Here is a 21,142-nt window from a genome sequence, read left to right as displayed (position 1 = left end):
AAGGACTTCTGCTTCACTCAGACCTTGCTTCGGCAAGGGCCTAGTCTACCTAGGCTATGTCTCCCTTGGACTTCCTGTGTGTTCCAGTGTTCCTGTTGTGTCTGGTCCAGACGCCAGAATGTGGGACATGTGCCTCCGAGAGTCTTCTCCTATGTTCTGAGTCTGAAGATTCCTCGTTGCCTTGCCTAGTTCTGACTCTGGAGGATCCGAGGGGTTTCCACTACCCTGTGTTAAGTGAATTTCCGAGCTTCTCCTGCTCTTCTCGTGGTCCGCGACCAGCCTCCTGGCTGTGTAGGGCGTGTAGGAGACAGTGTGGTCCGCGACTAGCCCACCGAGAAGAGCGGGAGAAGCTTGGAAAGTCACTTAACACAGGGTAGTGGAAACCCCTCGGATCCTCCAGAGTCAGAACTAGGCAAGGCAACGAGGAATCTGCAGACTCAGAACACAGGAGACTCTCGGAGGTACGGGTCCCACACATTCTGGCATCTGGACCAGACACAATGATAATACAAATGGTTACTAAAACGGAAAATGTCATAATGCCTCTATATCACTCCATGGTGAGACCGCACCTTGAATACTGTGTACAATTCTGGTCACCGCATCTCAAAAAAAGATATAGTTGCGATGGAGAAGGTACAGAGAAGGGCAACCAAAATGATAAAGGGGATAGAACAGTTCCCCTATGAGGAAAGGCTGAAGTTTAGGGCTGTTCAGCTTGGAGAAGAGACAGCTGACGGGGGATATGATAGAGGTCTTTAAGATCATGAGAGGTCTTGAACGAGTAGTTGTGAATCGGTTATTTACACTTTTGAATAATAGAAGGACTAGGGGGCATTCCATGAAGTTAGCAAGTAGCACATTTAAGACTAAGTGGAGAAAATTCTTTTTCACTCAACGCACAATAAAGCTCTGGAATTTATTGCCAGAGGATGTGGTTAGTGCAGTTAGTGTAGCTGGGTTCAAAAAAGGTTTGGATATGTTCTTGAAGGAGAAGTCCATTAACAGCTATTAATCAAGTTTACTTAGGGAATAGCCACTGCAATTAGTTGCATCAGTGGCATGGGTTCTTCTTAGTGTTTGGGTAATTGCCAGGCTCTTGTGGCCTGGTTTGGCCTCTGCTGGAAACAGGATGCTGGGCTTGATGGACCCTTGGTCTGACCCAGCATGGCAATTTCTTATGTTCTTATCCCTTCCTTCCTTTGGTACAACTGATATCCTTGATTCATTTTTTTTAGGAATATGTTATTCTAGTTTGTTAATTCTGGTGCCAAAATATGTGAGAGCTCTTTATAAAATACTCCACTGCAATCCTATTTCCTGGTGCTTTTAGAGTTTGGCATCTTTCTAGTCTGTTACTGTACCTACTGCTCAGATATCAATTTTGCTAACTGAAATCCCAGGAAAGCTTAATTCTGCACAAAATCCCTCAAAATTCATGCTCTGTTTATTGAGCCTCTAATGTATATAATCTTGCACAAGTAGTAGCACATTCTTCACTAATCTGCTGGTCTGAAATGACCTATCACCACGCCTAAGAACAGGCATGACTTAGCCTTCACCTCTTGCTTTCGTCAGATATGCCGGGTCCTTCGTTTTCAGTTCAAACCGATTTTCACCCTAATTTTAGACTGATTAAAGAGCAGCTCTAGAGCTGCAGATGCAGTGTCTCAAGGCCTCTAGCAATTGCTGGAAGTCAGAACTGGCCAAAGCACTTGCAGCATTTCAAGTTCTGCCCCCCCACCAGTGCTGCTGCTATGGCGTTTCAAATCCCACCTCCCCCTAAGCAGTCTAGGTGCCTCCTGATCAGTGCTACCAATGCAGCATTTGAAGCGGGCCATGCCCAGTAGAAGCACCCTCCCGGCACAAAAGCAGAGGGGCAGTGCTGCGAAATGCGGCAGCTTCCGCAAGCATGCTGCTGGAGGAGAGGAGAAGCCTGGAGCCACCACTAATAAGGATGAATACTGTTGCAGTGGGGAGAAACAGGAGCATGCTAGGCAAGGGATAGGGGTAGAGATAGGGATCCTGCTGAGCTGATGAGTGGGAGAATCTACTCAGTATTGTTTTTATTGTCCTGGCTTCTGCCCATCAAAATAAATTCCATTATTTACTCAGAAAAATGAGTCACATTTTCCATCAATTTCTCATGTTTTTGTTCTTGTCACAGTAACCCCTGATAAATTCCAGGTACAATTAAAAAAAAAAAAAAAAAAAAAAAAAAAAAGATCCCTACAGACATGCTAATGTTTTGCTATTCTAATTTTTGTATATATAATATTTACATATTGTTTATACATATATCATATTGTACCCTTCTGCAGAAGTTCTTATTTAACCATAAATTACACTAATTTAAGATGTGAGTATGATAAATTTGATATTGATACTGACAGTAAAGGCTAAAGTACCAACATTTTACAACCCAAATAAATATACCGTGGATCATGATTTTTTTTGTATCATTTGATGGACCTCATATGTGGGCATCAAATGATACAAAGAAAATCGTAATCCACGGTGTATTTATTTGGGTTGTAAAATGTTGGTACTTTAGCCTTTACTGTCAGTAACATTACCTATACGGCTATTATCTACCTCAAACAACTTTTGAGAGATTTTTGTGATTCTAAGTATGATACATTTGTCATCTTTTAATCTCCAATGTTAAACTCTAACCTGTTTCCTTGCCCTTCCATGTTATACCTGAAGCTTAAGAGATTAATACCCCCTGGCAATGGCTTTACTTGTTTTCTCACACTATTTGAATTTGTTTCCAGTACAATTTTCAGAACGGTGGTGAACCAATGCTTGAGTTTTTCTTGTATCGATGGTAGTTTTAATATGCTTGTATTTAAACACCATCTACTGGTAGATGGGAGTAACTTCCTTGAGCACCACTGCAGTGCAACAGGTGCATGATCAGATATCCCAAGCTGCTTCAATTCTAACATCACTTTATTTAAACTTGATGGCACAGTACAAGAGAAGAAACTGAGTAAAGTACAGAGACTATGGATATAAAGCATATGCAAGTCCAAACAATATTGAAAAAAAAAAAAAAAGATTAAAAACTACACTTGCCCCCTAACACTTGATATCTCTACCAAATGAAAACCATTGATCATTGCATTCTACTTTATCATTTAGAGGAGTGTGGGATCTCTGGTATTTCTTGAATATCAACCTATCACCAGGTGAAGATAAGAATATTCTAACTGGCAATATTAATATCTATTTGGCACCAGTGTGCAAACTGTTAGTGGGGCTCCATGTGGGTTACAGAATTTTCTTTTTATTGAGATTAAATCCTCATAGTCATGCTGTTAAGTTGGTTTCCCTTTGTCTGCCAACCATCAAAAAATGGCTCTTTCATAATAAACTGGCCTTTAATGTTACAAAGTCTGAGATCATTGTGATCCAACAACCTAATGCAGGGCATGCACCATCATCTACTGACATGGATATGACAGTTCCAATTTAACCTTCTATTAGAAATCTTGGGGTATGGCTAGATTCAAATTTATCCTTTCATTAAAATATTAAAGGAGATTTTAGATCTGGGTTTTACAAGTTACGACTGCTTTGTGGATTAAAACTACTTCCTGATTATGGCGACTTGCAATTCATAATATAGGTACTGAAACCTGCCTTTAATCAATTATAATGCTACTTATATTGGTCTTCCTATTTCTTCTTTGGGGGCAATTCAATTACAGAATTCTGCTGCTTATCAAATTTTGGGAAAGTCAATAAGGGACCATATTATAACAGATTTGTTTATTTTACATTGGTTAGCGGATCGGTATTGCATTAAATATAAAATTGCTATGCTTATTCATACATTGCAGAGAATGTACTCCTTTCCATGGGTTAATGCCTTACTTCAGACCTACAATCCTATTTGGGCCCTTTGATACTCCCAGCGAGGCTTATTAGATGTCACTTCTATCAAGCATGTCCTACTGAAACACGCAAGCTTGGAATACCTTTCCAGAAGTCATACAGTTAATGGAATGTTTTAAGATGTTTAAAAGAAGGTTTTAAACATTCCTTTTTTAAATTTATACTTATTGAAATTTTCAAATTAAACACTTATAAAGAAAAAAACCAAAACAAAGAGTTGGTTTTACAAATTACATACTGCAGGCATACATTGTATTAACAATACAAAAAAGGTAATGTATAATTCAAGCAAACCACTCACTCTTTTATAGGAAATGGAGAGACTCGAGATGAAAAGAGACATATAGATAAGTGCTAGATTGCAAAGCACTGAAATAGTAAAAGGAAAATAAGAGAGAGCGTTAAGAAATTTACAATCCGACAAAAATCACACAAAACTAGGTAGTACTAGCCTGAGCATCAAGGTAAGATCTCAAATGAGCAGGATCAAAAACAAATCTAGATCCCAAATGAGAAAATACATATTTACAAGGATATCGAAGGGTAAACTTTGCACTCAATGCCAAAGCCTCAGAGCACATAGCAAGACATTGTTTATGTCGCTCTTGAGTAGCATGGGTAATATATCCAGATTTGCTGGCCGTAGAAAGTGGATAATTGGGACAAATCAGATTGAATCAAAATCCCTTGAACTTGTTGCAAAGAAACTTGATTTCCCAAGTCTTGAATTTTCTCAGAGTGAGAAGCCAGTAAAATTTCAGTGGAATGAATGCAAGGAATACAATGAGTGAGGTTATCAAATTTGCAGATGATACAAAATTATTCAGAGTAGTTAAATCACAAGCAGACTGTGATATATTACAGGAGGACCTTGCAAGACTGGAAGACTGGGCATCCAAATGGCAGATGAAATTTAATGTGGACAAGTGCAAGGTGTTGCATATAGGGAAAAATAACCCTTGCTGTAGTTACACGATGTTAAGTTCCATATTAGGAGCTACCACCCAGGAAAAAGATCTAGGCATCATAGTGGATAATACTTTAAAAATTGTTGGCTCAGTGTGCTGCAGCAGTCAAAAAAGCAAACAGAATGTTAGGAATTATTAGGAAGGGAATGGTTAATAGAACGGAAAATGTCATAATGCCTCTATATCGCTCCATGGTGAGACTGCACCTTGAATACTGTGTACAATTCTGGTTGCCGCATTTCAAAAAAGATATAGTTGCGATGGAGAAGGTACAGAGAAGGGCAACCAAAATGATAAAGGGGATGGAACAGCTCCCCTATGAGGAAAGGCTGAAGAGGTTAGGGCTGTTCAGCTTGGAGAAGAGATGGCTGAGGGGGGATATGATAGAGGTCTTGAACGAGTAGATGTGTCACGGTTATTTACACTTTTGAATAATAGAAGGACTAGGGGGCATTCCATGAAGTTAGCAAGTAGCACATTTAAGACTAATCAGAGAAAATTCTTTTTCACTCAGCGCACAATAAAGCTCTGGGATTTGTTGCCAAAGGATGTGGTTAGTGCAGTTAGTGTAGCTGGGTTCAAAAAAGGTTTGGATAAGTTCTTGGAGGAGAAGTCCATTAATGGCTATTAATCAAGTTTACTTAGGGAATAGCCACTGCTATTCATTGCATCAGTAGCAAGGGATCGCCTTAGTGTTTGGGTAATTGCCAGGTTCTTGTGGCCTGGTTTGGCCTCTGTTGGATACAGGATGCTGGGCTTGATGGACCCTTGGTCTGACCCAGCATGGCAATTTCTTATGTTCTTAAGAGTAGAAGTAACATCCACCAGCGAGGAAATACATTTCTCCAAAACCATTAATGCAGACCAGACCAAGTCTAAAGTGATCAATGAAGGCTTTGGCAAAGAAGAGCTAATTATAATATGCTCCAAACCTTGGCTGTTCTGTGAAGCAAAAACCTTCTCCACTCTGTTCTGGCATCAAGGTCAACATCCAAGTGGATGGTAGTATACTCCTATCCCTATACTCTTCCCAAGCACACATGGGATTTCTATCCACAAAGATTCTACTGTGCATTTAGTTTCTTGCAGGATTTTTATCTTGTTGGACTTTGCTATCCCAGACATAAATCACCCTCCTCCATGAATTTGATCCCCCCCTATCATTGCAATATAATTTGAACCCTGGTATAGCACTGCCCCATTGATTATCCTCCTTCCACCAGGTCTTTGAGATGCCAATTAAATCTTTCATCACTCATTGCTATACACTCTAATTCTCCCATCTTACTTCTTAGACTTTTAGCATTGGCATACAGACATCTCAAAATGTATTTTGTGTTTGTATTAAACTCCTTTTCAGTTTGACAGGGATAATTTGGAATCTTTTGGCTCAGATGATTCTTTACTTATAGGCACATGGACTACTTTTGCTTTTATTGGAACCTCTTTATTGAAATGCCTTAACTGTCATGTTTCATTAGTATCTTTCAAAGGTACCTTCCCCTGTACCACGCACTGCTTATTGACTGTCAGCTTTCCTCCCTGTTATAGTTTAAAAGCTGCTCTATCTCCTTTTTAAAGCCAGTAGCCTAGTTGCACCTTGGTTAAAGTGGAGGCCATCCTTTCGGAAGGGACTTCCCTATCCCCAAAAGGTTGCCCAGTATCTTATAAAACTGAATCCCTCTTCCCTGAACCATCTCATCCATGCATTGAGACTCTAGAGCTTTGACTCCTCTGGGGAGATGCTAGATTTCAGCTTTCTACCTAAAATCCTAAATTTGGCTTCCAGAACCTCCCTCTCACATTGTCCTATGCCCTACCCAAGGATAGATAACTGAAAAAATCCAGGTAACTGACCTTGCAAGTCAGATGCAGTTGGTAAGGAATGCATCCCACTGGCAAATCAGATTTGTTTGGACCTTGTCACCATCATTAACCACCCTGCCTTATCTACTAACTCACACTGCCTCTCACTGACTTGCAATGCTATGCCTTCCACATAACAAACATATCCAGATTATCCAACATAGCTCAAGTTCCAAAGGGTTGAAAGAACAGGTCAATGGCTATTAAAATATGACCATATACAGACAAGTTAGAAACTGATAAAGGAATATAAGAGGAAATAGGCATAAAACAAAGACAAAAGGTTGTTTGACTATTGATTTTTCCATAAGATTGCTGCTCTGTAATACTTAATGAGCACAAAGACTTACTTTGTTGTCTGGGAAAATCTAAGTCCATTTTGAACCAATGACAAATAGTGTACAATATTTTTAAAAACAATTTTACAATTTAAGAAATAACAAGGATTCTAGGGGGTCAAGGCAGCTATAACTAGAGAACATTTTTTTTAAGAGTATAATAAAACATAGCTAGCCTAGCTACAGGGATATTTGTTTTCCTTGCAAAGATAATTACCTACTAAAACTAGAAAATCTTCATACAACCTTTGATAATTTTGTATGTTCTTATATTTCATGCAAATCAGATACCCAAACTTTCAACCACCAAGAATGCACAGTAGCAGACAGCCTCACCTCTTACGACCTCCCACTAAAATAAATAGTTTTGCCCCCCCCCCCCAATTTACCATAGTAGCAATCTATTCTTCCATTTGTGCCTTTGCTCTGACTTCTGTTAGCTTTTCCAGATATTTTTGCCTGTCTTCCTTTCTGAAATCTCTTGTCATTTATGCATGCTAACTCCCCCCCCCCCCCCCAATAGAACACAATGGCAGACTGGGACAGACCAAAGATCCATCAAGCTCAGCATACTGTTTGACAGTAGCCAATCTGGGTCACAAATACCTGGTAGGATCCCAAAAATTATGTCTAAATTCTTCTTGTTCATAACCAGGATAAGCAGTGGCTTTCCCAAGTCTATATGGCTAAAAGCCATTTATGGATTCTTCCTCTAGGAACTTGTCCAAACCTTTTTTATACTCCGCTATACTGACTTTCACCACATCCTCTGACAACAAATTCCACAGTTTGTGTGCTGAGTGAAAAAGTACTTTCTCCAACCTGTTTTAAAAGTGCTACCTAATAACTTCATGTAGTGCATCCTAGTCCTGTAGTATTCTATAATAGACAGTGGAAGTATTAGAACAGATATCTATATAAATAAAAATGTTAAATAGTTTGTACGTCGTCACTAATCTCGCCAACCGCTTAACCGAATGGGTTCAAATTTGCACACAACATTCACTTCCCATACGGAAAGGATCTTATACACTTACATTACATATAGGTCACACCTGTGACAGGTAATACAAGTTTAAAAATTGCTTACACAAAACAGCGACATCTGGTGGCCGTCAGCGCAAGCGCAACCTCTTACACCTTTCACACATACACACACCACACCCCACCCCCACACAGGGCTATTGTCTTTTATTCACACTCCCTCATAACACACAGAAATCCAAACTCATCACACCCACATGCCTGCCAACGTCACTTACTTCACCCACCCTCCCAAAACACACCAAAACACGAATTCCTGGCTGCTACATTGGGAAGCCACGCATTTCACACACCGAATTTAAATTAAAGTACCCTCTTCCACCCACCCACGCACTGCACTCCGATCACACACTACACCTGAAACAAGTCCGTGCTTCTCCGCCGGCACCACAGGAACGGTCTGGGACACATCGCATTCAGTAGGGCCGTCTGATGCCAGCAACCAAAATGGCGCCGGCGGACCTTGCCCTTACTATGCTATACGGAGACAACAATGACATTGGTACACCATGTGACATAGTAAGGGCAACAGCCCGTCGGCGCCATATCCTCAGCGGACATTTGCCCTTACTAGGTCAGGAATCCTGACTCACCACTTTCACCGGTGAAGTTTTGCGACATGGCAGCCGGCGGAACAAACCCTAGCACACACCCTCGCCACCGGCTGGCAGTTTACACAGGTAGCCGGGGAGGAGCACGATGGGGGACCGTTCTTATTTTCCGCCGCGCGTTTTTCACAGGGGGGGGCCACTCATTCTCCACATCTCCCGAGAGGAGGGCTATAGCGTGGGTTGCTCTATTTCGCCGGGTTGGGGGGGGGGGGGCCAGGAAGGTGTGCTTGCATATATAAACTATTCTTTGCTGGTGCTGTTCATTTGGGATAAAAAAAAAAAAACCACACACACAAACTATAACCTTTACTGCTCTGTTCTGTTTTTTCAACTTAACCAGGCTCAGCCACAGCAACGCGTGGCAGGGTTCAGCTAGTGAGTTAATGAAGGAGCTAGTATGGTTAGAAAGATAAGGGAACTGGTGAAGGACTAAGTCAGAAACACCAGTATGTTATAGCTTAGAAAGAATGGAATGGTCCACAGTGTCAAAAGCAACCGATAAATCAAGAACAATGAAGTTGAATCAAAAGAGTAGGAGAAGGTCAGTTAGATGTATTATAACTGTTTCAGTAGAGTAAACCAGAATGAAAGCAGATTAATGGGCGATCAACAAATGAGGTAGAGTAGAGAGTTAAAAGCCAATGCTGTATGACTCATTTTGAAACCTTTGAGAGAGAAGGAAGTATCAAAATAGAGTTATAATTGCTAAGTATTAGTGAATTTGAGCAGATCGCCAGTTTTGCCTTCTCAGTGAGAACAGGATGGATTCAAGCTGTTTCTTGACTAGTAATGTACTTCTGTTTTTCTCGTTATATATATTTTATGGATTTTTTAATACTTTGTTGTAAATCAATTTGCGTTGAATGTCATTCAAGATGGTATATAAGTGAACATAAGAATTTAAGCATCTACAGAAATCTGGGGGTATGTTTTTGTTTTTAAGGATAGGACAAATGGCATGTTTATAGGGTTGAGAAGTCTGGTATTTTAATAGTCTTCTGATATATTGCTTGACAAAGTTTGATATTACAAGAGATGAAATGTGGTAGAATGGTTGCAGCCTGTTTTTCAGAACCCTGAATTCCTACAGAGCATTACTTAGAGTACTGGAGATGTTAATTTCTTGAGTGCAGTAACTGATACTGAAAAAACTGAAATTATGAATATTTGCAACAGGATCTTTCTGCTGAGAAAGTACATAGGCTGGAAAATTGAGAACCACTGTGATATTCTGCAAGATTCTACTATGCCATTTGTCTATCAGACTATCGTCATAAAAGATGGAATAGTTGTCCACCTTGACTTCATCAAAGGGAGGCCAACATCAACAATGCCCTGGAAGAGAATAGGGGCTCTTCTTGAAATGGAGCCAACCTAATGGAAACACATGAAATTAAGATAGAAAAATGGGGAAAATTACAAGAAAAACAGCACACATCCTAGATACTGCATATCAGAATTTCCCAACCACTTCTGCACTTGCATATGGAAGGAGTTGTCCATCCTGATGGGTTCATGTGTGGGTCTGTGCCTTCTCTCCCTTTGCTTTAAAATTTGGGAGAGAGACTGTTGGGGCTTTTAGTGCTTCTCTAGCTCTTTTTAGCCCCATAAATCCTCTTCATGCCCACACTGCCTCCTGTGTGCCACAAAACATTTTTGTTAATGTAGGTGTGCCTTGGGCCTGAAAAGGTTGGCAAATACTGCGGTACATAAATATGGTAGACTAGAGCGCTAAAATAAGCCACGCCATACTTCAAAGGAATAAGTGGACAAGCAAATGGAGTCAGAGTGAGGAAGCAGAAGATAGATTTCGCAGAAGAGTTAAGTCCATTTGACTGAGGAAAAAGTAGTAACTTTTGGTAGGTCTTTCTCATTTCTCTCAACAGGAAATAAAGCTCCTAACAGCAGGACAATGGCAGGGAAAGACCGTGTTGCCAAAGCTGTCACCCACTGTTACTATTTCTGCATCTATCCAGAGAGAAATCCTTATTCACAGTGAGGAACTGGTTCAGTGTGAAAGATGTCTGCAGGTTGATTCCCTCCGGAAACAGGTGGCAGAACTGAGAGAGTTGGTGGCAAGGCTGAGAAGCATCACACACAATACCTATTGGAGGCATAAAAAAATGGAAAATTCAGAAGGAAAATGAAAAACAGGACTGCAAGATGAAAGCTGGTCTCAGATTACTTTAGCCACTAGACTCTATACCCCAGACTAATTATCCCAGGAAGAAGAGGAAATGTAAACCCCAAAGCTACAGGATCTGCACCTAGGACAAAAACCGAATAGCGGTGATTGGCAGGCAGATGTCTGTGCCCTTCAGAAGGGAATCACCAGACATGATGTCCCAGGAACTGTGCTGACTTTGACAAATTGAAGAGATTGTCAAGAATCAAGATTATTTGATGCTGCAAAGTACCCCATGGAATGTATTGAAAAGTATGGCGCACCTGGCAGAAACTGACGTGAGCTCTCTCAGTAACCACCCTAACCTTCTGGAACTCGCTCCCTGAAGACCTCTGACATCTTGTACAAAAACATTTAAATCTCTGCTTAAGACATCTTTTTGGCAGGCTCTTGCAAGTTTGTCTAATCGACGTATGCAAAAATGTGCTGGATTAGATGTTTGTTTTAATTATTTTATGTTTTTATGAATGTGTAATTGCTGTGTATTACCCACAGGCTGGCACCAGATGAGAAATAAATCAATATATATGAGACTCTGAAAGAGTGAAGCAGATGGGTATACAGGTGATATTCACCTCAAACAAACATAAGTTAAGAATAAAGGCCGAAGCAGAGAAGCTGCATTCTGAAGATTAATGCATGGCTGTATACAATGATGTCAACAAGAGCTTTTTGGCTTGATTGACTATAGGATGTTATTCTGGAGACTGCTGAGCAGAGATGGGGCCTATGTTTTGAAGTGTCGAAGCATCTTCCAAATAGATTTGCAAACATATTGAGGAGGCCTTTCATCTAGTATCACCAAAGAGATGCACAAAGCTTTGAGACAAGTAAAACATTTAACTCCTACAGAAAAATGGGAAAAAATTATCATTGTCTGGATAGCTATGTACACTACTACTTATCATATGGGAAATAAAATCCCAGATCTGGAGGAAATCATAGAAGAGGCTGGCTTGGAATACAGAAAACCATTACTGGGCTGTGGATACACCTGACTGCAGTCTATTCAGGAATGATAAGTTAGGAACAGAACTGCAGGGTTTACAAGGAGGTGGTACTTTGAGTTAATCTGGAAAGAGGTAACAGCATATCCTTTTATTCTGGTGTGATACACAGACCTCCTTCGCATGCAGAAGAAATGGATAGAGATTTAATTGGAGGTATTCACAAAATTGTTATGAAAGGAAAGGTACTATTATGTGATTTCAATCTGCCGATATTTGCTGGAACATCCTGGCTGCGGTGTAATCTAGAAACAAGGAGATAAGGGTTCTGATAACAGAGCATGCACGTGAGGGGGCGATACTGGACCTAGTGCTACCAACATTGAGAGCATTTCTAATGTTATAGTGGGGGGATCAGTATTAGAGTACAGCCAGTGGTGGTTCATTCAAAGCTGAGAAAATAGAGGAATTTGGTAAAACTAATTTTGTTAATTTTTTTTTTGGGGGGGAGGGGGAGTACATCAAGGAGTCATTAACTGGGTGGGAAAGCAAGGAGAATGGGAAGACCATTCAGGAAAAAAAAAAAAAAGATCTTGTCAGGGCAACAAACCTTTGTTGGGAAAGTAAACAGAGGATGTGGTTAGTGCAGTTAGTGTAGCTGGGTTCAAAAAAGGTTTGGATAAGTTCTTGGAGGAGAAATCCATTACCTGCTATTAATCAAGTTGACTTAGGGAATAGCCACTATTAATTACATCAGTAGCATGGGATCTTCTTGGTGTTTGGGTAATTGCCAGGTTCTTGTGGCCTGGTTTGGCCTCTGTTGGAAACAGGATGCTGGGCTTGATGGACCCTTGGTCTGACCCAGCATGGCAATTTCTTATGTTCCTATGTAAGGAGAAAAAAAAAGAGGCCATGCCGATGTTGTTTTCAAGTACATTCAAAGCAAGAAGGTTGGACTACTAGATGACCAAGGGATAAAAGATGTGCACAGGGTCATAGCAGAAAAAAAATTAAATTATCTGATTTTTTTTATATTTCGCTTTTTGGCACTTCAAAGTGGATTCAATTCCGGTACTGTAGATATTTCTCTATTCCCAGAGGATTTACAATCTAAGGTTGCACCTGAGGCAAAGGAGGGTAAAGGGACTAGCCCAAGGTCACAAGAAGTGGCAGTGGGATTTGAACTCTGGTCTCCCTGGTTCATAGCTCTAACCACTAGGCTACTCCTCCATTCCATTGTTTGTTTCAGTCTTTACTGACGAGGGTATTGGAGAGATATTTTCACCAGAAACATTCTTTGACGGCGATTCAGAAAAACTGAAGCAGACTGCAGTAAACAATGAAGATATAAGAGTAAATTGACAAACTGAAAAGTCCAGCTAGTATCCACCTCAAGTGTTCTTGAAAGAACTAAAAGTTCATATTGCAGATTTATTACTGGTAGCGTCTAAATTCTTATTTAAATCAGTTACATACTTGATTGGAAGATGGCCAATGCCCATTTTTAAAAAGGGCTCCAGGAGCAATATGAGAAATTACAGACCAGTGAGCTCGATGGCGGTACCAGGCAAAATGGTAGAAGCTATTCTGAAGAACAAAATTACTGACCATCTGAACAGACACAGATTAATGGGGCGGAGCCAATATAGATTTAGCAAAGGGAAGTCTTATAAATTTGTTAGATTTTTTAAGGGCTTAATATTTTTGTAATGACTTATAATCCACAGCTTCCATACACAAGCATATGGACAAAGGTGAATCAGTTGATGTAGCGTACCTGGATATTCAAAAGGCATTTGACAATGTCCCTCATGAAAGGCTCATCAGGAAATTAGTTATGGGACAGCAGACAATGTCCTATTGTGGATTGGTAACAGACTATTGTGGATTGGTAGCTCCTTCCTCCTCCTCTTTCTCCACCCTAACCCACCCCCCCTTGCCCTTTGTAAAAGACTTAGGTGTCGCATTAGATCAACACCTTAACTTTAAACCCCACATTAAATCGCTACTAAAAAGGGGGATTACCTGGAAGGGTACACTTTTCCCAATCAATATGGCTACCCCAGCTCTCTGTGTGCCTGATTGGGAAGAGAAAATCTGTCCCACCCTTTGCTGTCACAGCTTTTGGTACTCAACCAAAGTAAATGTGTTTCCTGTAGGAGAGCAATTTGGGCTTTTTGCCTCTGAAACAGTTGTAAGACTTTGTATCTTTTAGTAACTGATCAAAATACCTCTCAGGTTCCATGTAATACACCTCACGGAAAAAGTTGTTATGATTCCGATCGTTGTCAGATATCAAATGCTAGAATAAGTTCATTCCCACAGCCTGGGCTCCCCAGCCTAAACCCCGGCCGATCTAAGCAACTACAATGCAACTGATGTAAAACTAAGCCATGTGGATCTTAAACTGCTAATAATACATGTAACTTAAAAATATATATATCCCTCCCCCAAACTTGTCCCTTCCCACCTTGTCTGGAGAATCTCCCCTAAACGACTGAGGATTCTCCATATCTTTTCACCCCACCATAGGTGCAGACCTATGTTGTATTTGGGAGGCCCTGCATCCTCAGCGCAGTAATTTGAGCAGCAAATCCTAATTACAAAAGAAATACAATGGAGCTGCTTATAGATCAGTATACATCCACAAAGAACAGATGAGAAAGGATGCAGTTTAGCCAGTACAAGCAGGGGAAGATACCTGTCGCCCACCACCTTCACTCCAAACAACAATAGATGTACACAAGTACACAGATATACATGAAAGGGGGAGCGGAGTGAAAACCAAAACTCATCCCTGCTGCTAAATCCCAGCGCAGCATGGCAAAGTGGTCAGAACATAACACTGTAAACAAAACTCAGGAAGGCACCCAACCCTCTTTCAAAAGTGAAATAACATGGTCCAGGCTTCCTCTGCAGAGATCAGAACAACATTTGCAAAATGAACTCCTGCAGACACTCGCCAAAATTCCCCAAGTGCTCTCAAATTAGACAGTAAAGCTCTTGAAGAAGAGAAACAGTTGTTCATCTCTCTACAAAAGATTGAAGAAAATGTTGCGCTTTCTCCACAGTTTCATAAGTTTTATTTTGATATGTTATGCGCAATTTTGTGGGAAACTGAAGCACAAACCAGATCTGGTTTTCTACCAGTTGGGCACATATAGGCAGAGATGATCGCGGAATAATAATATCCGGCATTCTTCATATTCAAGCTTCCGCAATTGCTATACAGCTTCCGCAATTCCTCTTTATGTATGTAGTTGAGAAGTTTCACAATGACTAGATGAGGCCTGGACTGTGTGGGTAGCTTAGCATCCAGCCTATGGGCCTGCTCAATATGCATGATGCCTAATGGGTCTGCAACCTGCAGAGCCATATTGAGCCAGGCCTCTAAAAAACTAAGGAGGTCCTTGTCCACAAATGTCTCCGGATATCGACAATCCTGATATTACCGAGGTGCTATCGATTTTCGAGGTCATCGAGTTTAGCTTCAGCTTTCGACAGTGCCGACTTGGTGAGTGCTAGTTCTGTCTCTAAGACCTGCATCCGATCGTCCACGCCTGCAAGGTGTGTTCAACTTCTTGAAAACGTTTAGCATTTTTGGCAAATAACGTTTGTATTTAGCAAACTTGTCATATATTTTTTCAAATTTGCCATCGAGTGACGCCACAACCTTTCACAGCTCTTTCACTTACCCCAGCCAACATCGTACTCGGGGAAGGCGGACTGCTGACAGCGTCTGCCATTTTGCGCACCGCCAGCTTCCCTTTGTCTCGCCAATGCATAAGAAAAGCTTGAAATGTTCCTGGATACGATCAAAAGTGCCACAGAGGTGCAAGTCTGAAAGCACAGAGGCTTAAAAATGATGCTCACTAAGAATCAGAGCGGATGTAAAGGCAAGATGCGCTTATACTGAGGAGTGGGGCCCGGGAGCTGAAGAAAGGCATGTCTTCACTCCCACATCACATCACGTGGTCTAATGGGAAATATATTTTAAACAGAGCTTATTGGGAACGGTTGCAACAAGATTGTGGTCATAGGGAACCGAGGTGCTGTCACACATATACATACACAAAGCAAAGAAAATCCAAATCCAGTTTTATTTTTAGACTGCTGATCCTCTTGAGCTCAAAGTGTTGAACAAGTTAGTATATAATAAAAACATTCACGGTACCAAAAAGGTGTTTAGTCAAACACCTGAATCTGAGGTGGCATGAGAGAATTGCCACAGAGCCAGAGATGAGAAATAACCTGTAACATAAAGAGAGCATAAGCATCAGGTTTGATTCCCGGATCTGGCTTCTACTCCCTTGCCTGACCAAGGCTGTAATGGCAGTGTTCACAACCCCTGCAGGGGGGGGGGGGGGAGGGGGGGAAGAAGAGAGTCTCTGCCATCACTAAACAGGAACACCTGCTGGCCAGATGTGAGGAATCATACATGCCAGGTCTACAGAGAGCCACGGTTTGCAGAACCCTGGTCAAGTATGGTCACCAAGATAACTGGGTGGGTTTATAAAGCAGAGGAAAAAAAATCTCCTATTTGGGCAATGGTCATTATATCATCGTGTTCCCAGTGTGGTCAGGTGGCAGGGTATTAACACTTCATATTGTTCAGGTTCTCAATCTCTGTCAAAAGGCCAAGAAGGGTCTACCCTCCACTCATAGCCCAGAGCCTGCTCTCAGAGGCTGAAAGCTTACTCGTTTGACCTGAAGAGAAACTCTTAATTAGGGCACCTTAAAACAAAATAATCTACAGCAGTGGCACACAGAAAATAGTACACAAGAGGAGGTAAAAGAAAAGGCAACTAAACTAGTTACTAAGCTAATGCAGGATGAAGGTATTCAACATGGATGACTCCTGTGCAACGGGGGTCAGGGGAGAAGTTTGATCAGGGGACAAGGATAGAAAGCTGAAAACCTGAAAAAAATCTTGTTTTAACACAATCGATAGATGGCATTCGAAGAAAATAGTAGTAAACAGAAATTAAAGACAAAGACGGGCAGCACACATATGCCAAGAGAAGGATTTTGAAGTGATAGTGACGTTTAATCAGGAATCAATGCAAGTCAGCAAGAAGACGTGACGTGTGTGAACAGGACAGCCCATACAGGAGACAAGCTATTGACTTTTGAAGAACCTGGAAGCGACAGAATCAGATAAACAAGGCAATTAGCTGTTGCAACCATATTTGGAAGACATGCTGTGTCTACAAATGGTTGCGCCCTACTTGGGCATATTATGGAAAGACAAGCTACAAAACATGCATATATAAATAAAATTAGAGTAATAATGAGTAGCAAGAATATAAACCACATACTTACATTATTTGGCTGACAGCATGATTTATTATTTCACTGTTGCAGTTTAGCTTCATTTCTTTACTAGCTCTGTTGAGGCATTGCAGGTCTACATAATCCCAAAACGCTTCCTAACTGCCGAAAAAAAGTCCATATGGCCCAACTACACAACTGTAACGCTACAATCTCTAACATTCACTCAGAGATTCCCTGTGCTTATCTCATTCTTTCTTCAATTCAGAGATATTTCCTTGCCTTACAAACTGGTCTTGCTTTCAAGATAGCCAATCAATGTAAAATTTATTATGAAACAGATACTGTATGCCTATACACTGTAGATACCTCAAAACAAAACCTGTTTGTAGCCCTAGAGCCTTGGGAATTCCCAATACATTTTAGCACTTGTCCTCTGCATGTTGCTGGAGATTTCCAAAACGTTCAGTTTCCAAGTGTTAATCTATTACTGATCTTCAAGAACATCAACAGATCTGCAGCAGCACTTCTGAAACATCTTGAGTATGATTCTTTGGGTAGGAATACTTGTCATATCATATCTAATTGAAGAACAAGTCACTGCAACATTTCCCTGCTATAATCTGAGACCCCAAGAAACAGGCACTCATAGCCGCTGTGGTCCAAAACCCTAAGAGATAGGACTAGAAGCCACCTCAAGAGGATATACTTACGACAGCAAAAAGGCCATGTATAGGAAAATGAATCCATCTCAACTTCTCCTGTGGAGAAGTTGAAAGTGTTCATCCGTTGGTATCTGTGTAATAACCCAAACTTGAAGGTTCCACTTCGATCACAGCATGGCACCTGCACCGGTAGGTTATTCTTAGGCTGGGGGAGGAGGGGAGGGTTTCCTTGGCATGCTTGAGGCACCACAGCAGGCATCTAGCCACAGGATAGTTCAGAGGGAGGACAGTCTCTTCCCCCAACCACTACATCATCCAGTTGCTGAAAAGAAACTGGCAGCAATGGAGGCAAAGGACAAGTTCTTAAAAAATCAGAGGTGTGAAGGTTATGGACAGAAGATAGTGGTGGGGGTGGGGGGGGGATAAAATTACAGAAAGATAGTAATTATGCCAAACTTTTTGACAGCAGATAAAATAATTTATTTTTTTTACCTGGTCAATGTCAGTGTTCCGTGGCAGAAAATAAACAATGTTGTCAGTGATCATCTGGGCCAGCTTGAAAATCATGAATGTGAAAGCAAGTAAAGGAAAAACTGTAACATATCTGTAAATATCTCTAGATATTTGTCAATGTGTGCACAAACCGACAGTTTGCTATGGTTTAGGTAAATACAGTACAGCATGGCAGGAGTTAACACCAGAAAAAAAACCCACCAAGAAGAGAAAAAAAAAGTATGCTAGAAATTCCTAGGCAACTTTTTAAGACAGAGAGATAGATATTCAACAGGCAAGTTACCCAGATACTCAGAACACACCCTGATAAAGTTACCCAGGTTATTTGTCTCATCAGACTTCTCCAGGTAACGCTGCATATCAGCACTCACTGGCTAAAATGTAGCCCTGATTCCAGCACACCTCCATCATTGTCCTTTTATCCATTTAAATTTTGCTTGGATAAGTTACATGGACAAGATTACACTAGGGATCAGGGGGAGTGGAAGTTTCACACAGGTGTTGTCCGAGTAACTCTTAAAAGTTACCTGGACAAGGTCTTTGAATATCGACCTCTATAAGAAAGTATCCTCCTGCCCAGTTCATAAATCTGCTGCTTAACATGAAGAGTAAAATAAAAGGAGGATATTCAGGTCTGGAGGACACATTCTTCCTTTCTTTTAGCTCAGTCATGGATCCTGTTTATTAACTCTAAACACACACATTCATGTAATAATATAAAAACTACCAAATTTCTTGTTTGTGACAGGTGCTTTGAGGAAGCGTAGCAGAACAAGACATGTGCACAGCTGTCGATCCTCTTAAGTCTTCCTGTTTCTAGCAGTCACGGTCACCTCAGGGCAACATACTTCACAGTTTATGCTAAATAGCTTGTGACAGACATAGCTTTCATACATTTTTTGGATAAAAAAAAAAAGTAAAGTAGTGTTAGCCATGTTGATCCACTTAAATGCACAGAAATAAAGGTCAACAAGCAAAAAAGGTAAGGTGATATTACTGGACTAATTACATTTCTTGATTAGCTTTCGGGAGCTACACTCACTTCATGTCTGTACAGGTAATCCTCCATCCTAAAAGTGCTGTCACTGCTTTGTCCTGCAGTTAAGATTCCTTACAAATAAGAAAATTATTCTTTACTGCTAATTTTCGTTCCTGTAGTACCACGGATCAGTCCAGACAGTGGGTTGTGTCTCCCTTCCAGCAGAGGAGTCAGGGAAAAACTTGAAGGGCGTCCTCCCATAACCTGGTGCGCCCTCTGCGTCCCTTCAGTATTAAAAATATCAAAGCATGAAAGAAAACGGTTGAATGGATCAAGTAAAACCAACTTCAAATTGTAACCATGTACAAACCATAAGAGGAAAATGTTTTGAAGGAAAAACTTACAAACTGAACTAATAGTCAGCCACAAATGGTTCTTAACCCCCATAGTTATTCGAGCTGAAAGACAATCCCAATCCCATTAATTCTTAGGGATGGCATCTGGACCGATCCGTGGTACTACAGGAACGAAAATTAGCAGGTAAGGAATAATTTTCTTTTCCCTGTTTGTACCCGGATCAGTCTAAACAGTGGGATGTACCAAAGCTTCCCTACGCAGGGTGGGCCCCAGATAGTCCAGCTTTAATGATTTGAGCGCCAAAGGAACCAAAACCCGGTGGTTGGAGATTTAAGTGATAGTGATGTGAAACGGTGTGCAATGATTTCCAGGTAGCTGCTCGGCATATCTCCTGCGGAGATACTGCTTGACTTTATGCCCAGGAAGCTGCTTGAGCACGGAGCGAGTGAGCTTTGATGCCCTCTGGAGGCGGTCGACCCGCACCAACATACACTGAAGAGATAGATTCCTTTAACTAGCGAGCAATTGTGGTTTTTGAAGCCTTGGTCCCTTGTTTGGGACTGCTCCATAGAACAAAAAGATGGTCTGATAAGCGGAAATCATTAGTAACCTCCAAATAGCGAATGAGAAAACACTTGACATCGAGCCGTCTGAGTTAGTTGGGATCCTAGTCAGGAAAGGATGGGAGTTCCACCGACTGATTCAAATGAAATGCTGAGACCACCTTTGGCAGGAAAGATGGTACTGTGCGCTAGGAAACTCCCAAATCCGTGAAACAGAGGTAGGGCTCTCTGCACAACAAAGCTTGAAGTTCCGAGATCCTGCGGGCAGAACAAATAGACACCAGGAAGACTGCCTTGAGAGTAAGATCCTTGAGGGTGGCTCTCCTCAGCGGCTCAAAAGGCGGGCCGCCCAGAATCCGAAGAACCAAATTGAGGCTCCAAGAGGGGCACAAAGCGTGGACCGGTGGCTTCACGTGGTTTACTCCCTTTAAAAAGCGGACTGTGTCAGGATCTGCCAAAAGAGGAGTTCCATCCAGGTGACAGACGAAAGAACCAAGGGCTGCCATCTGAACCCTCAGGGAATTGTAAGCCAACCCCTTCTCCAGACCTCGCTGTAAAAAGGATAGTATCTGGGCTACTGAAGCGCGATGTGGAGACATACTTATGGAATCACACCAGGCCTCAAAAACATTCTACACACGCACATAGCCAGCTGGAGAGGTTGGCATCCATGGTAATGATCACCCACTGAGGGATCTCCAAGTCCACTCCCTGCAGCAAGTGATCCAGACTGAGCCACCAGTTCACGCTGTCCTTGGCGACTTCAGACAGCGGGAGTAGAGCTCGAAACTCCTGAGAGACTGGCTTCCAGCGGGAGAGTAACGTTCTCTGCAAAGGCCGTATATGCGCAAAGGCCCAGGGAACTAAATCTATAGTTGAAGCCATAGAGCCCAGGAACTGGAGATAGTCCCATGTTGTGGGGAGGGCGAGAT

At 41.5% G+C, this 21,142-nt stretch overlaps 1 protein-coding gene across 1 annotated transcript in view; it reads right to left on the bottom strand.

Annotated features, from left to right (window-relative positions):
- Positions 1-21,142, bottom strand: part of TGS1 (trimethylguanosine synthase 1) — a 185,269-nt gene that overhangs the window by 69,995 nt on the left and 94,132 nt on the right. Inside the window, 1 exon segment of the mRNA XM_029591286.1 lies at positions 18,291-18,369. Within this exon segment, the coding sequence (XP_029447146.1) occupies positions 18,291-18,369 (79 nt within the window).

This window comes from Rhinatrema bivittatum, chromosome 2, assembly GCF_901001135.1.
Source record: "Rhinatrema bivittatum chromosome 2, aRhiBiv1.1, whole genome shotgun sequence".
Classification (NCBI taxonomy): domain Eukaryota; kingdom Metazoa; phylum Chordata; class Amphibia; order Gymnophiona; family Rhinatrematidae; genus Rhinatrema; species Rhinatrema bivittatum.
Note: the sequence above shows the minus strand (reverse complement) of the source record. Positions and strands in the feature narration are given on the sequence as shown.